This window comes from Balaenoptera acutorostrata, chromosome 15 (assembly GCF_949987535.1).
Source record: "Balaenoptera acutorostrata chromosome 15, mBalAcu1.1, whole genome shotgun sequence".
Lineage (NCBI taxonomy): Eukaryota > Metazoa > Chordata > Mammalia > Artiodactyla > Balaenopteridae > Balaenoptera > Balaenoptera acutorostrata.
In genome coordinates, this window is record NC_080078.1 from 46,668 (window position 1) to 70,259 (window position 23,592).

The 23,592-nt window shown below is 59.2% G+C and overlaps 1 protein-coding gene across 1 annotated transcript in view; it reads left to right on the forward strand.

Moving 5' to 3' along the window:
• Positions 1-2,011: 2,011 nt before the first annotated feature.
• Positions 2,012-23,592, forward strand: part of FAM20C (FAM20C golgi associated secretory pathway kinase) — a 38,244-nt gene continuing 16,663 nt past the window's right edge. The window contains exons 1-3 of the mRNA XM_057528700.1: positions 2,012-3,668; positions 5,430-5,605; positions 11,277-11,355. Coding sequence (XP_057384683.1) covers positions 3,058-3,668; positions 5,430-5,605; positions 11,277-11,355 — 866 coding nt within the window. The 5' untranslated portion in view covers positions 2,012-3,057. The remainder of the gene's footprint in view (positions 3,669-5,429; positions 5,606-11,276; positions 11,356-23,592) is intronic.

The window sequence follows — 23,592 nt, forward strand, 5'->3', positions numbered from 1 at the left end:
GCCCAGGGCACAGGTGTGAACAAGGCACTGATCTTAGTGGAGCATGTGCATTTTAGGGGATACAAACCATAAATGAGAACAGAATACGGTACAGTATCTTCACATGGTGATGGCGTTGCTGGGAAAATAATTAGAGTGGTGGGATGAGAGGAAGTGGGGTGAGGCTAGTGAGACAATGATTTTCCAAGGTGATAGTTGAGATAAAGCAAGAACTGTGCACGGGAGCCATCCAGTGGTGAGGTCCAAATAATATATGTCCCAAGAGCATGATGGGGGTGGGGGGAGAGGTAACCTAAGTGCACAGGGAGCCCCAGTGAGGCCCCCACTCTTAATGTCCATGGTTCATGGGATCCGCCCACCCCACGTCCACCCTAAGGACACTGAACATGGGAGGCCCGGGTGGGTGGGTGGGGCGCTGGAGCCTATAGAACCCCAAGGCCAAGGGAGACACTGTGGTGACCACAGACCTAAGCTCCTTCCTGCCTGGTTCCCCCTCCCCCAGATGGGGAGGGGGTGCTTCTCAACCTCCATCTCAGTTTGCACAGCACCTCCTTGGCCTCTCTGAGTAACCCTGTCCAAAGTTACCTCTTCTGCACACAAATGGTGCTGTCAGTGTGAGAGGGAGGGAGGGAGGAGCTCCATCTCCAGGGGATGAAAATGCCCCCAAATGCTCCATTTCCAGTCAAATCCACCTTCACCCTCTGGTCCCCACCCACCCCCGGCCCTGGCCCCAACACATCCTCCAGATCCAGTTCCAGGAGGGCCCAGCCCTTCACTTACTTCAGATGGCCTCAGAGACATCTATTTCACTGACTTGCTGGGCTGGGACTCCCCTCCTTCACCCCAGGTATCTAATGGGCGCCTTCTGAATGTCAGGCACTGGGCCAGGCACTGAGATTCAATGGTGAGTCTCAGGGAAAATGGACCCTGAATTCATGCAGGAGAAAACTGCAGTCCTGAGAAGGCAGTACAGTCAATGGGAGACTAGGGGTCCCACCCCAGGGCTCCCACCAGAGACTGGCCTCCCCTCAGTCCTGCCAGAGAGGCTTCATCCTTGGGAACTTGCAGCCCCTGAAGGGCAGGGGGCAGTGAGCCTGGTGGTAGGTGTGTTTGTGACGTCTCCTTTGGCCAGGTTCACTTACCTTCCCAACTATGACTTTAGGCTGAAATGCACATTAGTTATCCCTACTGGGGGGTTTCCCTGGTGGCTCAGTGGTTAAGAATCCGCCTGCCAATGCAGGGGACACGGGTTCCAGCCCTGGTCCGGGAAGACCTCACATGCCACAGAGCAACTAAGCCCGTGGGCCACAACTACTGAAGCACGCGCGCCTAGAGCCCGAACTCGGCAACAAGAGAAGCCACTGCAATGAGAAGCCAATGCACCTCAACAAAGAGTAGCCCCCGCTCGCCGCAACTGGAGAAAGCCTGTGTGCAGCAACAAAGACCTAACGCGGTCAAAAATAAATAAATTAAATAAATAAATTTTTAAAAAATATTCCCTATTGGGGGCTGGGGGTCCAGAAGCTGTGTGGGCACAGAAGTACCGCGCCCCTGGCTGTAGGTGGCCAATTTTGCGCATCAGGCGAGGCCAATTGATACACACACACACACACACACACACACACACAGTCCCGCCCAAAGCGAGGGAGGTGCCACCTCTCGCACACACCGGGCACCTCTCTGTGCCAAGCGAATTCTAACTGGGGCGCCGGCGCCGCCATAGTTAAGGCGCAGGCGTGGTCCCCTCGAGGTGGGATGGGGCCCCAGCGTGCAGGAGCCTGTGAGCTCCGGGTTTGGGCCAACACCCCGCTCCTCTCATCGTCTCCAGCGGTGGCGACCCCAACGCCCCCTCCTCCTCCCCTTCGCCGGCCGCCTGGGGCGCGGCACCCGCCCGAGGCGGGGGCGTGGGGCATAAGGTCGCCGCCCAGAGGGAGCTCATCCGGCGGCGCAGACGCCCAGCGCCTCCGGGGAGGGACTTGGCCTGGGTTCTGGCCCTCGGCTTATCGGGGAGGAGCCGAGAGGCTGCAGCTGGCGGCGGCTTGCCCCGGGCGGGCCGAGGTCCTGGGCGCGGCAGCCAGGCCGGGGAGCCCTTCTCGGCAGAACCCGCAGCGCGGGATCAGCGCCGTCTGCTTTCCTGTCTGTCTTCTCTGGTCAAACCGCGGGAAGAAAGCGCCCTCCCTTTAGCGGGCCGGGAGCTGCAGAGCATCGCGGGGCGCGGCCGAGGGGAGGAGAAAACAGAGGGAGCAGCGTAGGCCCGGGCTCGCGGGGCTGCGGCTCCGCCAATCTGCGGGCGCTGACGCGGGGGGCGGCTCCGCGGCGCTCGGATATCTGACCGCCCGGGGAGAGGCTCGGCTGTGCGGGGGCTGCGCTCCGGAGACGGCCGGTGCACCTGCCCGGGGACTTCGCCGGACGCTCCGTGCGCCACCCCCCGCTCCCGCCCCCTCCTCGGTCCCCGCGGCCCTGCGCCCTCATTCCCCTCCAGGTCCCCGCCTGCGGGCCGCAGCGTGAGAGAACCGAGCCCTGCCCGAAGGAGCCGCCCCTTCTCCGCCCGGCCGGCCCGGCGCCTAGCACGGCCCACGGAGCAGCGCAAGAGACTGCGCCGAGCCTCGGATCGGATTGCGCCGCGCGGTCGCCGCCACCCCCCACCCCCACCCCAGGCCGCCGCGCCTTGGCCGGGATGGGCCTAAGTGTCCGGCCCCTGCGCGCCTGATGAGCGCGGCCGCGGCCCCGGAGACCCAAGCGGGCCGCTACGTGCGCGGGGCCTCCCCGAGCTGCGCCCCCAGCTTCGCGGACGAGGGCCGCTGGGCCCGGCCGGCTGAGGGCGCGGCCGCTCCGGAGAGGCGAGAGGGAACGGCCCCGAAATGGCCCGGCGAGCGGGCGCTTTGGCGGTGGGAGCCCTACGCGTGGGACAGCCCCGGGACGAGTAGCTGGCCGACGCCAGATGGACCTTGATCCGCGCCGCGGCACCGCATTCGTGCCAAGCCAAGACTAGAAGGGCACGGGCGGAGCGCGCTCTGGGGGCGCCCGGAGTTCCAGGCCCCGCTCGCCCGCCGGGCCATGAAGATGATCCTGGTGCGCAGGTTCCGCGTGCTCATCCTGATGGCGTTCCTGGTGGCCTGCGCGCTGCACATCGTGCTGGATCTGCTGCCCAAGCTGGAGCGGAGCGGAGCGCAGCCCTCGGGGGAACCCGGCTGCTCCTGCGCGCAGCCCGCGGCCGAGGCGGCGGCACCCGGCTGGGCCCAGGCGCGCGGACGCCCGGGGGAGCCCCCGGCTGCAGCCTCCGCCGCCGGCGACGCGGGCTGGCCCAACAAGCACACACTGCGCATCCTGCAGGACTTCAGCTCCGACCCTTCCTCCAACCTCACGTCCCACTCGCTTGAGAAACTGCCACCCGCAGCCGAACCGGCCGAGGGCGCCTTGCCGGGGCAGGATCCCGGCGCCCTGCGACCCTTAGACCCCGCTCACCGGCCGCTGCTCAGAGACCCCGGTCCGCGTGGACCTGTGCCGCCCCCCGGCCCAAGCGGGGACGGTTCCCTCCTGGCCAGGCTGTTCCAGCACCCACTGTACCAGGTAGCCATTCCGCCGCTAACGGAGGACGACGTCCTCTTCAACGTGAACAGCGACATCAGGTTCAACCCCAAGGCGGCGGCAGCAGAGAACCCAGACTGGTGAGTGGGGCTGCAGCTGCTGAGGTGGGTGCTGGCAGGCCCGACCCCCAAGGCAGCCATGCGCCCCGTGAGAATAAAGATCCACCCCAGTGCCCCTTCCCAGAAAGTGCCCTTGCACATCCCAGGCACTGTGTAAAGAGGCTCAGGGTCAGAGACTCACAGAGGGCGTGGACGCCGTGGCAGAGCCCCCAGGAAGGGGAGCTTTGTGGGGCGGGCAGCGTGCAGGCTCTGGGCACTGCCTTTGTCTCCAGAATGACTGCCTCCCTGAGAAGGGCTGCTGGGTGGTTTGGGAGCTGTTTCCTGTGGCCACTGGCCTGGAAGGCAGACATGGCAGGCAGGAGCCGGGAAGAGTCAGCTCTGCATTTACAGGAAAGCAGTGCTGGCCTGCAAGGCCCTGGTCACAGGCTCACAAAGGGACTCAGGCAGTGAGTGAAGGTGCTTCCTTGGGAAGCTGCTGCCTGCCGGTGCGTGGCAACACCGCTCTGGTGGGCATGTCGGGAAGGTCTGGAGAGGCCTCATGAGCCTTGTAAACCAGTCCCTGAGAAAAAGTTAGCAGAGGGGCATGCTGGCCCCCGTGAGGCATAACCAGGGGGTTCTGCCCCCGCCCAGGCTGCAAGGGGGTGACAGCTTCCTAAGAGGCGAGTAGCAGCCCCCAGGAGCATCTCTTTAAACTGTCCTGGTTTAAACTCCTCCCCCAAGGCCCTCCTCAGCCACACAGATCAAAATAAGCAGATGCTGCCGCCCTGGGTGGTGAAATATTAACCAACAGCAAGGCCAGGATAAATAAGTACCTGCAAAGGTTACACAAGCAACAGAGGGGAAAGGCCAGGTTTCCAAAACATCTCATAATATCCTTTCTCCTTTGCAGTTGGACCAGACCCAGTGTTTTCTGTCTAAACACACCAAGGTGTTTGGTGGCCTCTGAGCTTTGTCTGCTGGCCAGCTTCACGGAAATGCTCAGAAATGTGAGAGGCAGAGCAGTGTGCTAGGCCTGGGCCTCTTTGCAGGAGAGACAGCCCAGAGTCAGTGGTCAGGGATGGGGCCCTTGGGCAACTTCTCGTAGCCCATCGTGTCCGTTGTGGGGCAGAAGTTGGGGCTGAAAAGGCCTCACTTGTAGGTGAATTAGCGCTTAGACAAGTTCCGCTTTTACCTCCAGCAGCAAACAGGGCCTGTCCTCCCCCAGACTGGCCCTTTGGCTCAAGAGACAAGGATGGGCCACGTTGGCAGCAGGTCCTCGATTTGGGCCTCGGCTGGAGTGAGTGCCACTTTCCTCTCTCCCCACCCAAGGCTGCTTCCTGAAAATCAAATTTAGCCTTTTGAATCATTGCCGCCCCAAAGCAGAGCACCCAGCGAAGGTTTCCGCCAGACTGGGCTCATCTGCCCCCAGGAAGCCGGCAGCCCCTCGCACCCCAGGCTGACATCATGCTTGTCAGGCTGTTTCAGTGACCCTGGGACAGACGCGGCGGGGCCTAGCGCTGACGGTCTGGGTTTGGTCTGCTTTAGTTATAGCTGTCTGCGGCGTCTCCCAAGGGTAAGTGAGAATTACAGGCCTTCAAATATATTGTTAGTTGGTGGAACAACAGCCACAGAAAAAGTGCGGCCGTCGCAGGGTCGTGTTTGAGTAGAGGCACCTCTGAATAAATCTATATTTGTTTGGATTCAAAGTGAAAACCTTGGCATCGATGCCAACGCCCCCATCCATCTCGAGACCTTGCTGTTCTGTTCTTTCCCTGTTGACCTGGGTCACCTTCATTTGTGCAGGCCACGCGAAGGTCCTGAGGATGAATTCCTACCCACGGGGGACGCGGCCGTGGACTCCTATCCCAACTGGCTCAAATTCCACATCGGCATCAACCGCTATGAGTTGTACTCTCGGCACAACCCAGCGGTGGAGGCCCTGCTGCATGACCTCGGCGCCCAGAAGATCACCAGTGTTGGTAGGTGTCCTCCCTGCCCGGTCAGCTCTCCTTGCTGGAGCATCACCTCGTGGGCAAGTTATACTGGCAGCCTTCCCAGAGGAGGCGCCTGCAGGCCTTCGATGCTGTCGGTATTTGGGGGCAGCGGGAGGCTGCTTTCTGCTGTTGCAAGATGAGCAAGGCAGGGCAAGACGCCGCCCGGCCAGTCCTGTTGTTCTGCTGGGGGGGGCGCACCACGGGTCCCCACCGCGGGTTAAGAAGAGGCACCCCTGGCAGCTGCAGGGAGACGCCTTGGAGAGCTCAGCATCTTCTGGTTGTTTGGGGAGGCTCTGCCTCAGAGCCCACCAGGTGCTCCTGGGATTCGTGTGGGCGGGGGGTGACAAGGGCTCAACTCTATCCAGGGCAGAGCCCCATACACTGAGTTGTTCGGAGGAGACATCTCTGAGTACTTTGGGATCTGCTGAATCAGAAGTTTCAGGGCATCCAGTTACTGATTTCAGGAAAGTGTGTCGGCAGTGGTTTCTGAGTGTGGAGGTTTGATGCCATTGTTCTCAGGCCTGCAGGCAATTGTTTGTGAAGGTCCCGATTAGTCACTAGTAGCTCCAAGGGCAGAGGGGGTGGGCAGAGGCCCTGGGTGGGAGGAACAGTCCCAGGAGACGCGTAGGGTGGAGGGAGGCCCCAGGAGCTTGAGTGCTGGGAGCAGGGGGTTCCAGGCACTGTCTTACTGGCGTCTGGGCCATGCTGAGGCTGAAAGGGCTCTGCTAACCTGGGCTGAGGCCAGGGAGCTGGGAGTTGCCTGCGACGCTGGCGCCTGGGTTTCCAGAGCTCTTTAGAGGCTGTGTTGGGTGTCTCCGCCCGGCGCTGAGCTGTTTGCCAGCACCACCCTCTCCCTAGCATATAGTTGTTCACCCTGAGAGAGAACTCGCCGGGGCACGACGGTGGTCTCCCCTCCTTCTTGCTGCCCAGGAGGAATCTGAGTGCCTCCCGGCCCCCAGCCCCACCCAGCCCTCCTCCTGTGCTGGAAGGCAACCCGTGTGGACGACAAGGACCGCATGGGAGAGGCCACAGCTGGGGTGTCCCCTTCTCTGCTGAGTAGACGAGGCTGTTAGAGAAACATCCAACGCGATGACCATTTGTCGTCTGTTCAGCGGATTCTCTTGAGCACCTCCTGCATCTCAGGGCCCCTTTCTGGGCAGTGGGAGTTGGGGGTGAATCCAGCCTCAACAAGCTTCTGCTGCATCCTGACCTGCACATGCTGATGGACAGATAAAGTCGAGAGTGATTAGCGAGGAGGTGACCTCCACCTGGGAGGACCAGGTCTTGAATGGGGCGAAGGCTTTCGTGATGGAAGGGGGCAGGGAGCGTGGGCCTTTCGGGAAAATGACAACAGCGTTTTAAAATTAGGGTTTAGGGAAGTGCAGCATTCATGCTTGCAGGCTGCTGTCTGCCCCGGTGTCCCATCTGTCAAGTGGGCTCAGGCACATTGCATCTTATGTCAAGAAGATGGACAGTGCACCCAGGCTTGTAGAGTATTACCTCAGGCTTTGTGCAGGGTCTTGGTTAGGGGCAGGGCTGCAAGGATCCCACAGGCCAGCCAGGCTCACCATACCCCTCAGGGGACAGACAGCCTCCCAGCTCTCAATGGACGTTGCCCTGTGCAGAGAGCAGAGCCCAGGAGCCCAGGGAGCCGCTAGAGGCAGAGGACAGGCCTCGGGGGCTCACAGGCAGCTTTGCCCGCCCTGGGCACCCTCCTCCCCTGTTCTGCCGGGGGCCTGGCCTTGGGGCACCCACACCCCCTTTGGTCCAACTGTCCTGGGCAATGGTGCCTAGACTGCCTGACGTCCCAGAGTTCTGGCTTGCTCTGCGCCTGGCAGGGTGACCTGGGGTGAGTGCCTGCCCATCTGTGTCCTGTGGGCTGTTTGAGCTGATCTCACCCGCTGGACTACCCTGGCCTAGCTGGTCCTAATGGAGCATGTTCCTTGGGGCCGTGGGCCGGTCAGAGCCCAGGCTGGCATTCACGGGTGCCTGATGAGCATGGTAAGGTTGACTTGATGGGACCGGGTGTCATCACCCACAGCGAACAGCAGGCCTGGTGTGTCCTAGCTGCCCCAGTCACGAGTCAGCGTGACTCTGGGCAGATGGGTTAACTTCTGTGGACCTCCCCGCGTCTCCTGTGGATCACAGAGGTGGTCATATCCTCGACCCTGTAATCTCCAGCTTGCAAATCTGAAATCATAACCCATTTGACAGCAAAACCCGACCCAACATGAATGGACATGGAGGCAAAACCTAAAATGAGAGACTGTTTATAAACCCTTGTTTTTCTCACTTGGAGTGAATGTTTCCAGGGAGTGCATTTAATTCCGGGGTTCTCCCCCGACCCGCTCAGGGCTACAGAATCTGGGGGATGGATACACCACATGCAACTCTTGTCATCTGAAATTTTTAAAACCCCTGAACACTTCTGCTCCAGAGATTTTGAAGACGAGTGTGGACCCGTGAAACCTGCCTCACGGGGCTGTTGAGAGGTTTTGGTGAGGAAGAGGAAGAGGAAGAGGTAGGAGCAGAGGCTAGGCAGCGACCCCGCTGGTCACCTCTGCGTGGGGCGGCCAGCACTGGGCAAGCTGGAGCCTGCTGAAGGCCTCGACCGGACGCTCAGCCCCGCTATGTGCGGCCTTGGGCCTGGAGGTGCCTAGAGGTGCTCCCAGCAAGTTCACACTTGAGAGGAGCCCCTCTTCCTGAGGAAGCAGGACGTCTTCTCACCTGGAGCCCAGTGCAGCCTCCGGGAGCATGGCTGCAAGTGTCCAGGCCCAGGATTCTGCTGGGCGGGGGGCAGGAGAGGGGCTGGCCCAGCCAGGCTGCAGGCGTCCCCGGGGATGCACGCCTTCCCGGGGGTGTCTGCCGCCACATCCAGCTGGTCGTTTTTGTTGAACACCCAGCTGCTGAGACAGCAGCCTCTGACTGGGCCCTTGGCTTAGCAGAGCCACTGGGTGGGTTTGCAGACCGGGGTCCCTGGACAAGAGCTGTCTGCTGCTGGAGGCCCCACCCCTGGCACTGCTGCGACCTGGGGGGGCGCAGCCCTCGGAGGCCCCATGGGAGCCGGGAACCTGCCTTGGGAGTCAGGGTTCAGCAGCTCCATTCTTTTGAGCTTAAAATAGAAGAAGAGCTAGAAATCCAGCCCATCTCCCAACCCCATCCTGCAAATCGGGGAACAGGCTTCCGGGAGGGCAGGCTTGCCCACGGTCAACACATCTCTGCCCCCAGCTCTGGGCTGTGTCTGGACCCAAGTGGTCACTTCAGTCTTGGAACATGAGCCCAGAAATGGTGTGGTGATGAGAACGGGTCCTGCAAGGCCCCCGATGCTTTCCCTCAGAACAGTTCCGTCAAGGCTCCCATTCAGAACCCCTTGATCCACTCACAAAACGCATGTGGCCAGCGGAGATTTCTTTAGAGCTGGGCTCCCGGCTGCTTGGTAATGGCTATTAGCTGCCTTTAAAGAGGCTCAGGACCCTGAAGCCAGGCCTGCGGAGGCTTTGGCTGGGCCAGTGATAGTGTTGATAATTAAATCACTATTGTGCACAACCATGGATGCAAAGAATAAATGACACAATTAACTACTCTGTACTTGGAGTTACTTAAAAAGAAGTCACTCAGCAGGAGAGGATTCAGGCAGCCTCTGGCCTGAAGCACAGACCCCACAGTTGCTCATCCAGATCAGGACAAAGCCATGGGGGGTGCTGAGCAGTGGAGACGGCTCCACAGGACAGAAGTCCTGGGCGCTCACTGACCTGCTAGGACAGCAGCCCTGGGGGCCGTAGGGCCGCCCTGCCTAATGAGAGGGCTCCTCAGGAAGGTGGCTCTGGGCCCAGAAAGGCTGCAGTCCCCCTCCTACCCCGGGGACACCACCGCTTCGGGCCCCAGTCCCAGGTGCCTGGCTCGACTGACCCAGAGGAAGGGAACTGAAAATGCCCAGTAAGCTGGACGCCCAAGCCCAGGGCCGGAGGGGCCTTCAGTCATCCTGGAGGAAGGACAAAGGCCACCCCAGGGGACCCGGAGAAGGCGGTGAATAGCTGAGTTCCTCCTCATCTCTCTCCGCTGTCGGGTTGAAGGTCAAAAACAAAGCCTGTGCGGTGCTGACCCAGCTGCAGCCCCCAGCGCTTGCTTTCTCCATTTTGAGCCGTTGGCAGCCACGGCTCCGGAATCCAGCAGGCATGTGTTCCGGCTGGGCTCCGTCTTAAGTCCAGGGCGGGAGCTGGTTTCCACCTGGGGCAGTGCTGTGGTTTCCCTTTCAAGAAGCAGAACTCCCCCAGGAGGGGTGCGCTGGATTGTAGCAAATCACGGCATCAGTCGTACTCCAGGCTGGAAGCTGTTTCTTCTCAGACATCCTGGGGCCTGTGTCACGCACTGAAGTCTGGGCCGCACCCCTGAGTTGGGCCGAGGACCCAGGCCAGAGCACAGGTTTACGTGGGGCAGGTGCCCACGGGGCTGGCCCCTCAGTGCCTGTAAATGGACGCGCTCTCGCCTTTCTCCGTGGCTGTGGGGTGGCGGGGAGAACAGAGAACCCAGCTGCTCCTGGTGTCACATTCTCCAAATCTGAGCCATCCTTGGGCCAGGCCTCGCTTCTTCTGACCCTTAAATCAAGGCAGGGGCTGTGAAAACAGCTGGACCAGCGTCCTGACCGTGACCCCTAAGGACAGACGTTGGTCCTACTTCACAGATGAACTGGCCGAGGCCGAGGGCACGACGTCATTGGCCCTGCTGGCACCTGGCAGCACCTCCCACACGGAGCTGTCTGTGTGGTCCACCAGTCTCCAGAAGACGGAGTTCATTCATTTAAAGTCAGGGTGGCCCATCCAAATGCGGGTCAGGGATCTTGTTAGGAATGGGGAGGGTACAGGCTCGGGGAGCTTCACCCACAGACCTGGGTCACACTGTCTCCGATGCTGAGTCCAGGGCCCCTTCAGATGGAGCTGCTGACCTGGCAGCAGGAGTCAGGCAGGTGGCCGGGGACCTGGAGGACAGGTCTGGCCTCGGCGCCCATGGAGCCCTGCAGCCCCTGAAACATCTGGGAACTTGGACCTTGAGGTCCTGCCTCTCTCGCCCCTGAAGTCCGCTGACCTGAACATGCCCGACGCTGTTCCAGGTGCTTCACTAGCGTGACCCCGGTCGCCACGAGAGCAACCCCGGGAGAGGGTGCAACACGTCCGTGCTCACCTGAGTCCCCTGACGCACCGACCAGGGGGTCTCAGCCCTGCCCCCAGCCCCATGGGGGAGGCTGGGTGGGTGTGCTGAGCCCCCTTCAACAGAGGGGGCCGAGGTCGGGGCAAGCGGAGACCGTCTAGGGCGCCAGCTGGGGCCACCGCAGACCCAACCCTCCAGTGTGGCACCCTCCCGCCACCTCTGCCGTCGGGCCATTTTCCCAGGCCCCGTCCACCCTCCTTAGCACGGCTCCTCTGGCCCCTGGTTGGTGCTTCCTGACCCTGAAACATCTGCCTGCCCCAGGCCTTGGTCGCGGACCCTCACCACTCCACCGCCACGACCCTCACATTTGCACCCATACCCCGACCTAACCCCACAGCCTCAGGCCACCGCTACCCAGGGGTCCCCCCAGACCCTGGAGCAGTGCATCATCAAGCTCACGGGCCTGCCCCGAGGCAGCAGGTGACCCTGTATTCTTTCCCTCCTATTGCAGCCATGAAGTCGGGGGGCACACAACTCAAGCTCATCATGACCTTCCAGAACTACGGGCAAGCACTGTTCAAACCCATGAAGTAAGTGCCGGGCCGGTGGGGGTCAGGTGTGAGGGGCTGTGGTCGGGAGTGCGCAGGTCGTGTGATCTGTGTCTCAGCCTCTCAGCTCTGCTCTCCTCGCCCGAGAGCAGCCAGACTCTATGTCTGTGAATGCGCATAGCCGTGCCCGTAAAACTTTATTTCTAAAACTAGCGGGTCAGCTGATTTGACCCCTGGTCCCTATTCTAGATAAAATAGAAACTGTGCTACCAAAGTCAAAGTGAACCCCTCAGTGGCATCTGAAAACTGTGGGGATGGTGGAGAAGGAACGTTTGGAAGCCACTGCTCCCGAAATGAGCACCTGTGGCTTGTGGCGTCCACTCTGATGGTCCTGGCACTTGCTTGTCCCGCATGGGCCGAGGTTGTTTGCCATCTTTGGTTAGTTTCAAACAGGGCCATTTTTGCACTGTTGAGACGGTTCATTGTTTTTAAAGCATGGGTTGCACCCCCAAAAGCCCATGAGGCCATTCAGGTCATGTGGGGCTGCTGGGCTGGGTGGGGACTGCGGCAGAGCTCCAGGGCATGGGCCCCCCCAGAAGGAGCAGCTATCCGTGCCCAGGGCGGACGGCCAGCCTGGTTCACACAGGACAGAACCCCAACGTTCACACAGAACCCCAACGTTCATGAGGGGTGATTTGGGCAAGGTGAGGCCTAGGCTGCATGTGGGCTCCTTGGGGAAGGTTCTGGAGGGGAGGGGGCTCCTCATAGAACTTTCTGGCCACCGTGGGCTCCTCTGTGCCCTCTCAGACTGTAGCTTGAGTAGAGGGGCCCCTTCCAGGCCTCTTGATGTCGCAACAGTGAGTATGGAGCTGTGCGGGGAGGAGGGTGTGCCAGGCGGGGTCGAGCTCGGATGCTGCGTGGACGGCCAGGTGACAGGTGGGCCTGGACCGCTCCCTGGCAGGAATCCGGGACAATAGCCGAAAACCACAATGTCTTTGTTGCCCCGTCGGCCACACAGGCCCCCCGTCTTGGTGGTGTATTGTCCACAGTCCAGTAAGTTGTCTCCAGGTGTGCCCAGAGCTTTGTAAGTTGAAGATTCTGAATTAATTAGGTGGTACTATTCTTCCTCTGAGATCTTGAAGGATGTATGCTGAGAGGGTCTAGAGAGGAACAGCTCTGAGGTGGGAGGTAGAGCCTGGGGGGCCTGCAGAGTGTAATTTACGTGGTATGTGCATGACCATTTAAAGTTGTTTTTTTTTTAATTTATTTATTTTTGTTTTTGGCCGCGTTGGGTCTTCGTTGCTGTGCGCAGGCTCTAGGCGCGCGCGGGCTTCAGTAGCTGTGGCTCGCGGGCTCTAGAGTGCGGGCTTCGGTAGTTGTGGTGCGCGGGCCTAGTTGCTCCGCGACATGTGGGATCTTCCCGGAACAGGCCTCGAACCTGTGCCCCTTGCACTGGCAGGCGGATTCTTAACCATCGTGCCACCAGGGAAGCCCCACCATTTAAAGTTTAATGGGTATATATTTTTAATAGACGTTGAAAAATATTTAAATAGCACATTAGCCCATGAGTTGCTGAGTATTCTTGCTTTAGTGTTAAAGTAAGATTTTTTAACAGCTTTATCAAGATGTAATTTACATATTTCATAATTCAGCCACTTAAAGTCTACAATTCAATAGCTTTCAGTATATTCACGGAACGGTGCATCCATCACCACAGTTTTAGAACCTTTTCGTTACTCCAGAAAAAAACCTTGTCCGATGTTGCCCTGCCTCCAGGCCTGGACAACCACTAACCTACTTTCTGTCTCTGTGGACTTGCCCATCTTGGAGTTTCACGCAAACAGAATCACACACTATCTGATTCTTTGTGTCTGCGTCTCTCACTGAGCATCATGTGTTCAAGGTTCATCCACGTTGTGGCCGGTGTCAGAGCTTCCTTCCTTTCTGTGGCCGAACAATACTCTACAGTGTGGATGGACCACATTTTACTTGTACTTTCATCCGTTAATGGGCATTTGAGTTATTTCCACTTTTTGGCTGTATGAATAATGCTGTATGAACATTCATGTACAGGTTTTTGGGTGGACATACGTTTTCATTTCTCCCGGCTGTATGCCTGGGAGTGGAATTGCTGGGCCACATCATAACTAAGTGTAACTGTTTGAAGAGCTGCAGACGCTTTTCCTCGGCGGCTGCGCAACGGGTAGTCCCACCAGCCGTCTCCACGTGCTGCTCGTCAGTACTTGTCTTTATCCACCTTTTTGGTCCTCGCCATCCTGGTGGGTGTGTGAGATGGTGTCTCCTTGAGGTTCTGACTCATAGTTCTCTACTGACTAATGGTGTCGAGTGTCTTTTCATGTCTTTGTTGGTCATTTAGATCTTCTTTGGAGAAATGTCTGTTCAGATCTTTTACCATTGTTTAGTTGGTTGTCTTTCCATTAGTAAGTTGTAAGAGTGCTTTATATATTTTGGATATAAGACCCTTATCACATACGTGGTGTCCTTTGAGGCACAAGTTTCTCATTTTGAGGATGTTGGATTTAGCTATTATGTTGTTGTTGCTCGTGCTTTTGGTGTAGTATCTAGATTTTAATATCAAAAAATGTACACGCTAGGTAATAGTGGTGCGGGTGATGTGTGTGGCTGAAGTTTAGAAGCATTGGTGTATCCACAGAGACAGCAGGCCTGGCAAGGCCATTGTTGTGTGACCGCCAGTAAATTCATTCCCCCTTACTGGGACTCAGTTTATCCATCTGTCAACAAAGGCATTGTAGGAAGAGGTGTGAGGTCTAAACTCTATTGGATTGGTTTAGGAGGCAGGGCACCAAGTTTACAGAAGGAAGCCGGGAGGAGCTGGTGTTTGGCAAGTCGGGGTGGGGCTGGGCAGATACACCGGAGTGTGCGGGCTTTGCAACAGGATTCAACCTGCTTCTTGGAAAGGAAGCTTCCAGGTGTGCTCATAACACTAGCTGTGACCACCTCCTGGCAGAAATCTGCGTTCAGCCACCCCACTAACACTGAGCCCGGCCTGGCCTCCTGCCAGGCGCAGGGAATGCAGGCGTGACTCAGGCCCGGCACTGCTGCTCAGGGCGGGACGGAGAGCAGTGTGTCTGCCCCACCGCGCAGGGCCTGGTCCTCAGTTGGTGCTACACATACGTCTGCAGAACGAACTAGAGAACGAGCCACTGACGGCAGACGGGAGACTGAGGGCTGGCGAGCACTTGGGAGGCAGCTGGAAGGTTTCTCAGACGTGACCTCCAGCTGAGGCCTGAGTACAAGTGTGACAGTCAGGTGGACACCACCCCAGGCCAGAAGGCCAGCCTGGAGGAGGCGGCACATTCCAGGACCGGGTGGCTTCTACAGTCTGGAGGACCAGTGCTGTTGTGCAGAGGACTCCATCATGTGGCTGTTTATACTGAGGTTAATTTAAGTGAGATGAAGTTACAACCTAGTCTCTCGGTCACACCAGTCACACCTGAGGCATCAGCGGCTGCATGTAACTGGCGGTGCCGTGTTGGACACGCCCAGCATCACAGAAAGTTCTGTGGGACAGTTCTGTGTTTGAGCACAGAACTCGAGGGGAGACGAGTCCAGGCAGCTGGAGAGGGGCAGGGGCCAGACTCTGCAGGGCATCTGGGCCTGGATGTTAGGATTTTTTCCAGGAGAGTCAGTCAGCCACGTTTTGCGGGGATGGAGGTGGGGAGGGTGGGAGGGCTTATCGGTTGTCAGATGAGAGGTGCTGGCGTCTGCGCCTGAGGAGGCGTGAGGATGGGGGATGAGCGTGGCTCTTAGAGACGGTTGGGAGAGGCAGACCCCCTGGGCACAGTGACGGGCGTGGTCGGGGCTGAGAGAGTGAAGGCTTCCGACCTAGGTGCCAGTGGCCTGCGGGGCCATGTGTGGGGGGGGGGGGCGGTCCAAGCAGGGAGCAGGTGCACGTGGAGGCGCCTAGAAGGTGAGGCCTAGCCATAGAGAGTATCCTTGCTGTGTGACCTTGCAACACTCCCTCCCCTCTCTGGGCCTCGGTTGCCTTACGCTGCACGAGGCTGGATTACAGGAGGCTTCGGGACCCTGCCCTTCTGGGACCTCTGTATCTCCGGTAAGGAAGACAGTCAGTTCAGCACCGGTGGGGCTCCAGGAGCCATTGCAGTCCCCTCCCCGAGTCAGTCCTTGCTCGTTGATTGTCTGGGTGTGCTGGAGTTTGCAATTTTGACTCGCAAACATTCGCGGGATGATGAATATTTGGTGCGCTTGAACAGTGGCTATTTAGGGCGCAACAGCTGAACGCGGCTGGAAACGGAGCTGCAGCCGCGCTTCTGCTCAGGTCACTTGCCAGCAGGCGACCCGTCGCTGCCCGCGGCCTGGCGAGGCTGCTTTAGCGGTCCGTCTTCACCAAAGCAGCTGGGCCGCCTCCTGAGCGTTTGGAATCCGGAGCTACAGCGCCCTCTGTGCTGTGTGTGTTTTGGGATCCAGAACGTGTTCAGACGCAGGGAGGGAAGGAAAGCACCCCTGCCCCCGCGGTAGCTTTGAGGGGAAAATAACTCCAGCAGCAGGACGACACCTGCAGTGCAGACGGGCCGGTCGCTGGTGCTACACAGACCCAGCCAGCATCGCTCGCAAAGCAGAAGAAAAGGAGAAAAACCCCACGGGCCGGGCTCAGTGAGTCTGGAATGGGTCATTTCGAGTCTGGCTTACTGAGCACTTGTCATCCAGGGCTCAGGAGCTGGGGGGACAGTGAAAGGCACCCCCAAAGAAGGCACCCCCCCAGCCTGGAGGCAGATGGGGCCGAGGTCGTGGGTGCAGGAAAGGGCGCCACGCCAGGCACAGTGCCTCTTGGACCCAGACAGGGAGGCCACTGTCACCCCGTAGACCTTGTTGTGGACAAGGAGACTGAAGCTCAGAGTGCCCGAGGGCCCCTAGGGGCACTGGCCAGCAGTAGATGTGGCTGGAGTGGCCACTGCACTGTCCCTACTCGGATCTCAAAGCAGTGGCCATCATCGTCTTTGATGTCATTAACGTGTGGGTTCATTTCTGGTTCCTTAATTCATAACAACAGTTGAGCTCTAAGCCTATGCGTCCACACTGCGTGAGCGTCCCGGGCTGCCGTCGGGAAGCATCACGACCTGGGCAGCTTAGAGAATCAGGAAGCTCTTCTTCCTCAGTTCCGGAGGCCACAGCAGAAACCACGGTGTCGCAGGACCACCTCCCCCGAAGGCTTCTGGAGGGTCCTTCCTGCCTCTTCCAGCTTCTGGGCGTGGCTGTCGATCCTTAGCGTTCTGTGGCTTGTGGCCAGGTCACTCCCTTTTCTGCCTCTGTTGTCACATGGCCTCTCCTGCGGGTCTGTGTCCAAATTCCCCTCTTCTTATAAGGACACCAGTCACTGGACTCAGGGCCACCCTGACCCACTATGACCTTTTCTTAATGAATCCCATCTGCCAAGTCCCTATTTCCAAATAAGGCCACAGTCACAGGTCCCCAGGGTTAGGACTTCAACATACCATTTTTGGGGAACACAATTCAACCCTTTCCAACGTCCAGGTAAGACTATATTCCGTGTATACCCACACCTCTTCCCAGTGCCTGGGTGACGAAGGTAGGAAAGAGTTTTCATCTTCACTGTTGATGGGTTCACCCGCCACCCCGCCTGCCTTGGTCTCCTCTGTATGTTGTATGAGGAGGGTCAGTTAGATCAAGGGCAAATATTATCAGTGCTGGTAAAATCCAATACAATTTTAGCTTTACCGACACTTGTAATTCCCCACTTTCCCACCTTCCTAAAATGTACGTTTCTGTTGAGTTGGAACATTCATACGGAAATGCACACAGATGGTAAGCGGATGTTTACAACACACGCCAGTAACCAGGTGACCAGGTAGCCAGCACCAGGGCAGGACCAACTGACAGCCCCCAGACCCCTGTCGCCCCTGCAGTTTCCTCCTCCCAGGGTGGCTCCTGCCCCCCGGTTCCCACGAGTGCATCCCCGCCCCCTGCCCCCGCCCACGCTGCCCGCGCGGCTGAGAGATGCCTCTCCCGTGGCCCGTTGTTCTCGTGGCCAAGCCACATTCCGTTGTGTGAAAACCTCCGGTTTCTTCTTCCCTCTCCTGTTGATGGACTTGTGGGCGGTTTCAGTGAAAGGATGTTGTCAGTGGAGCCGCCCTGCCCGCTCTCGTACTTCTGAGGGCTCATCTGGGGGCAGGGCTGTGCCAGGAGCACAGTGCTGGGTGGCAGGGTCGGGCTCTGGTCAGCTTGGCTTCAGTAGCGTGCTGTCCGGGGCAGCCATCCTGTGGTCTACACTCCAGCAGCTCATTCCAGGGCAGGGTGTGGTGCCCAGGCTGGACGCCAATGTCTGTGACGGCCGTACACAGAGCCTGGACAGGTCACGGGCCGTGAATGCCCTGTCCCTGTGGACCAGGCCAGGCCTAACCCCACGTCTGGCCCTTGGGGCCTCACTCCCTTTGTTTGCGGGCAGCAGCTCCCCTCTGTCCAGCTCTGGGCGCCTTGGTCTGGAGGGACAGCCGTGTGTGTGGCCTTGCGGGGGGAGGGGCCTGTGTCTGCACGTCCGTCCCAGGGCTGCTGCCCGCCCTGCAGGGACACACGGCCGCCTCTGCCCACCACGCGCCCCTTGTTCGTGCCACGGCCTGGTCCCCCTGCGGCTGCCATGCTCGGCCGCGGCTCTGCCCCCCAGTGAAGCTGTTCCCACACCTGCCCAGGCTTGTTAGGGTTTGACAGCCTCCACTCTGGCCGGCGAAGCCGGTGCCCCTGTAGCTGACACGTCGCGTTTTACTTTTATCACCAGCTCTCCTTCAAGGAGGAGGAAATTGAGGCTCCGAGGGTTTAAAGGTGAATCGGGAGTGGGAGGCCGGCCAGGGCTTGGTTCCAGGCTCTCGGACGTCAGGTCCCAGGCCTGTCAGGCACTGTCAGGCCGGGGCTCGGCCGGCCGGGGACCCTGGACGCGGGGTCTCTGCTGGGGAGGCGCCATGCTGCCCACTCCTCCCGGAGGCGTCGCACGTGAAGAGGCTCTAAGTACCTGCACTACTTCTGCAAAGAACAGGGGTGTGTGTGTGTGCGCGTGTGTGTGTGCGTGTGTGTGCACGCGCGCATCTCCCGGAGAAACCATCCCTGAGCAGCTGTTTGGAAGCCCAGGAGTTCTTCGTAGCCGAGGTGCACACACAGAGGCAGCTGCAGAAACACCTTCTGGCCAGCCAGCCTTTCTCCCCGCAGAAGCCAGAGCCGCCCCCTAACCCCAGCCTGGCCCGCCAGGGGGCAGCGCGGGCCTGAGAACAGGAAGTGCTGGAGGGCAGGGCCTCCCCTGGTGATTTCGACCTCAGCCTGCTGAGCCCCGCGCAGGCCCCGGGCTGGGGCCCAGGGGCGTGAGCGGGCAGCCTCACTGAACTGCCTGCCCTCCAGGCCCCGCCAAGGCCCCCCATGACCAGTGTGTCCAGCTGGGAGTGGCGCTCAGACGGGCGCCCTCTCGGCTGTCTTCCCAGTGCTTGCACTGCCTCTGGTTAGTGACACGGTGGTCCTGACCCGCTGCCGGGCCCTGAGCAGGCCCTGCCCCTCGCTGGGGCGCCTCCGCACTAGGACCGCATCCAGCTGTCGTGAGCACCGGCCCAGGGGAGCCCACTTGCTACAACCTCGTGAGGTGAGCTTCTCTGGGGCCAACACAGGGCAGGAGTCGCAAGGGACTTGACTCTGTGAGGTTGTCTGTCCCTGGGAACAGTTGTCCGATGTGGGAGGCGACAGGAGGGGCTGGCTCTTCCCTGACACCTCCTCCCTCCCCCCTCCCTCCAGGGCTGGCAGGCAGAGGGGCTACGGTGGTGTTCTCTGTGGTCCCCACGTGGCCACCGCGTCGGTGGACCTGGGGCTCTGTGCCTCGTTATCAAAGCATGAAACCATTGCACGCTATTTCCACTCATCACTTTTACGAGGAGAGGATTTAAAGAGGCTCCAATGAAATGCTGTGCTCCCCTGGCCGCCAAAGAGGGAGCCATGGCCACGCTTATACTGCAGCACAACTGCTGCTACAGCCCTGCATGGTTAGCGGCCGTCCCAGATTAATGTGTAAAATGCAGTTTTGTTGTCCATGACCCTGTACTGCGTGTTGGTCTCCAGGACCAATATATATATGAGTCAAACAGCGCCTCTCCTATATTTAATCTCTTTTGATGCTCCCGTCAGACATGCCGCATGGATCCTGTACAGCGGGGGCTGGGCTGTGAGCCGCAGAGCTGTCTCCTTTGCTGAGAGAGGCAGGTGCCGCCTCCTGTGGGCCCTGAGCTCCGCTGGGCCTCGACGTCCTCGCCTGTAACACGGGGCACACCAGGAACACAGCAGGGCAGCCGGGCTGGCTGTTTCCTCCCTGAGCCACTGTGGGATTTAAGTACAGATGGGGTCGCTGGGTCATTCTGGAACTCTGCACCCCTCTGGCCTGGTCTCATCACCTCAGCTGGTCGCTGGCGCCCAGAGTCCCCTTCCTGCACTTACCTCGGGGGAGGACCCCACCTCCGCTCCGTATCCGGGGCTGCCCAGTGCCCTGCTGTTTGTCCACAACCTCAGTTGACCCCCCGCCGAGCCCTGGGTGTGACCCATCTATGTCTCCAGTAAGCACAGGGCCTAGTGGACCCAGGGGAGCTTCGGGCTCCAAACTCCTGCAGTTAACACGTGCAGCCCAGCAGGGACGCCGTGCGGGGCTCCCACGGGCTCAGAGCAGCACCCGGTGTCTCCACATGGCCCCTGCCTGAAGGAGCAGGACCTCTGAGGGCCGTCCTGGCCTCTGCGGGTGGTGCAAACAGAAAACGTCCAGAGCGGCAGCACCCGGTGCGCCAGGCCCAGGGGGGCCTCCTCGGCCAGCACAGGTCCTGTGACAGGGTGGGGGTGGGTGGACGGGTCCTGCGGTTGACCTGTGAGGGTCTGAGCATGCAGGGGGCTCTCCAGCAGCTACTCCGGGTCCAGTCCTTGGTCTTTGGTGCATCTGCACGGCACCCCCCCCCCGCCCCCACGCCACTGCGAGTGATGAACAGACACCAAGTCTCACGTGGTTGATCACCTTGCAGGCCCCCAGTTCTAGGGCACTTAGGTTGTCTCCAGTTTCCTGGGTTACTTTTATAGTCAGAAAGCCGTGGACTTTATTAATTGAAAAACAAGTAACAACCCATCACAGGCTTTTGAGAGACTCTCCCGAGCTTGTCAGCAGCAGGGCGGAGCTGTTGGCCCAGTGGAGGCTCGGGGCAGAGCAGCCGGACCCCGGCTGAGGCTGCACGGCCACCCTGGGCTCTCTGCCCGACAGCACCATCGGGAGCCAGCTGTCCACCTTCGAGATCCACCATCACTGAGAGGAAGTGTCTTGAGGAAACGAGAGGCCAGGAGAAGACTCTGGGGGACAGAGGGGCTCACCTGAGATGTGGGGGGTTGTTGCCTGAGGAGCGTGGTGCTGGGCCTCGGGGATGGGTCTCTGGAGAAGGGGCTTCTCCCGCTCCAATCCTTGCTTCGCTTCCAGGGTCCACTGCAAGCCTTCTCCCCGGGGTCCAAGCGTCCCCACGTCCCCACGTGGAGGACACGGTTGCCCCCGTCCAGCTGAGCTCTTAAGCCCCCGGGAAAGGCTGGCCTGGTGCTGCCCAGTCAGGGGCTCCCAAGGGTCCGAGGCAGGGGGACTCGAGAACCGCGCAGCCCCACCGCCTCCCACGCGCCGGGGCGCTGGCTCACTTGAGCGCTGGGAGGGCTCTCTTAGGTGGTCCCCACTGCAGCCCCGGGGGCTCGCCATCCTCGCCCGTTCAGACAGGACCCAGAGGCTCAGGGGGGGAACGGCCGCCCGCAGAGCTGCGAGGCCAGCGTCGTGGCCAAGGGGACCGCCTGCCCCGGGCTCCCGGTTGGCTCCATGCGGCTGGCCTGGCCGCGATGCTGGGCCGCTACTGCCCATGGGCTCGAGTGGCCAGGGCGCGGTCACTCCGGCTCCCCAAACACCCTGCTGTTTCACCGTCGGCCAAGACTGCCTGATTCGGGCAACCACGGGAGTTCACTGTCTTTGGCTGCTCCTGCAGCTGGGAATTCCTTTGCTTGACAAAATAAAAGAAAAAGGAAATTATTAACAATTCTATAACAGTAGCAGGGAAGCAGGCAGGGAAATGGGTAAATGGTAAGAAGTCAGTAAAACCTGCAGAGAGCGCAGTTCTGGCCCCCGCGCCCTGCTTTGCCCCCATCGAGCAGGTGGGGGGCTGTGCCGGCTCCCAGCGCCCCCAGCCTCGTCAGGACGCCCGCCCCAGCTGACCGTGACAAATGTTTCCTTGGGAGCTTCTGGAAAAGATTATCCCCTTTGTTCAAATCAAAGCAAGCAAGTCATTTTTTTCCGCAAACATCCTCCTGAACGGCAGCGTGGAGATTCTCCCTGGTGTTAGGGTCTCTGGGGGCCGTCCCTGAGCTATCGTGAAAGGGGCAGAAGGTGAAAAGAAGGAAAGAAACTCTGGTCTTCATTCCCACATGCCAGAGAAGAAACCAAGTCGGGCATCTCAAGAGCAGTTTGATCAGCTGGTTGTTTTTTACACCCTAAAAGGAAATTTCGCAGACCTGACATCTCCTTAAAAAGCCTCGAAAATAAGCTGGAATCGACCCCTACGCTCGGGATTGAGTTTGTTTTTCGTTCAGCAGGAAAAACAACATCACAGCAGTAGCCTTGGTGCTAAATATTTAATACGTGGTTTAGTAGATTTGAGCATCTTGATTTACCTTGAATAAAAAGATGAGTGACGGAGGCTTAAATACAGAAAGAAGAACTAGGGGCCTGTGTTCATGGTTGCCAGGGACAGAGCATTCATTTCCACTCTAATTTCATTCCTTAGTCACGTCCCCAAATTCCGGATGAGCTGGCAGAAAAGTATTTAAAACACAGTAGATCTTAAACTTTCAAGCAAACTCTTTCCCCCCCGCCCCGACCCTTTGCTTTGGAACGCAAGTCTGAGTCACTGCAATTATTTTTAAATGGAAATGACTTCAGACTTTCTTTGCAGTTACAGATCTTTGAATTGTTTTTAAATTGGTTTTCATGAAATTGACCATAAGAGGTTTGAGTCTCTTCTGAGTTAATTTTTCCACCCAACCATAAGTGAGCAACTTGTCCCCTGTGTCCTACTTTGAACAGCTGTCGCTGTGTCTCTTGGAGACCCAAGGGGAGGGGGATCAGCGGGTGTGAAGGCCCCTCGTGATCACCTGATGGCGGCAAATCGCTGACTGGTCCTGATGCTCTGGCTGTGGCTCACGGCGTGGCCGGTCGGGGCATGGGCAGGTCTGTGGGCGAGTAACAAGTTGCTGGGGGAACCCCTCCTTGAGTGTGGTCATTATGAGGCCCATAGCCTTCAGGGAAATCCTTCCCCAAAAGAAAATAGTTTGGTAGGAGTGAACAACAGGTGCTGGAGGTTCTGAATAGGAAGAGAGCGTGCTTTACCAAAAAGATCCCCACCCCCACAGGGGTCAGGACAAGCGTTGCCAAAACTGGCAGGAGATACTGACAGGAAGGTCTCGCCGAGGTAACTGCCAGGGAGCGGCCTCCTCTCCCTTCCAGAACGTCTACCAGCCGAAAACCTGACATTAAACAGCTTAATATATCTCCTTAATGACAAGGTGCTCGCTGTCTGCCGTGTGCGTGATGGGAAGATTGTCCGAGACAGAAGGGCTGATTTCTGCCTCCTTGCCTGCGCCGGGTGAGTCCGGATCCACTGCGCGTTTTGGAGGAACGAGCAAGTGTCTGTCTCCTCGGGTGTTTTGCCCCTGAGGTTGGCCTGGGGGCGGGAGCCAGAGCCTCGTACCCACGGTGGCCTCTGCCCCCGGGACATCAGGCCACCTGGTTAGGACAAGGGTCTTTGCAGAAGTGATGGAGTCAGGATCTTGGGGTGAGGTGGTCACCTTGGACTCCTGGATGGGCCCGAAACGCAGTCACGTGTGTCCTTGGTTTGGACACAGAGAAACCAGAGGAGGGATGTGGTGATGGAGGCAGAGCTGGGGCCGAGGAAGCTGGAAGAGGCTGGAGGGACCCCCCACCCCCGGAGCCCCTGGGGGGAGCGTGACCCGCCCACGCCCTGATTTTGGATCCTAGTCCTCAGAACTGTGAGGGATGAACTCCTGTTGTGTGAAGCACGTCTGTGGTCATCTGTTACAGTGGCTGCAGGACACCCATCCACGTGCCTCCTGGGCCCCCAGCTCCTGGAACTAGGAGGAGCCATCCCAGGAGGCAGTGGGGATACAGACGCCGCCAGGCTCTCCGGTCCACGTGCCTCGCCCGGCTTTGCCGCTTCC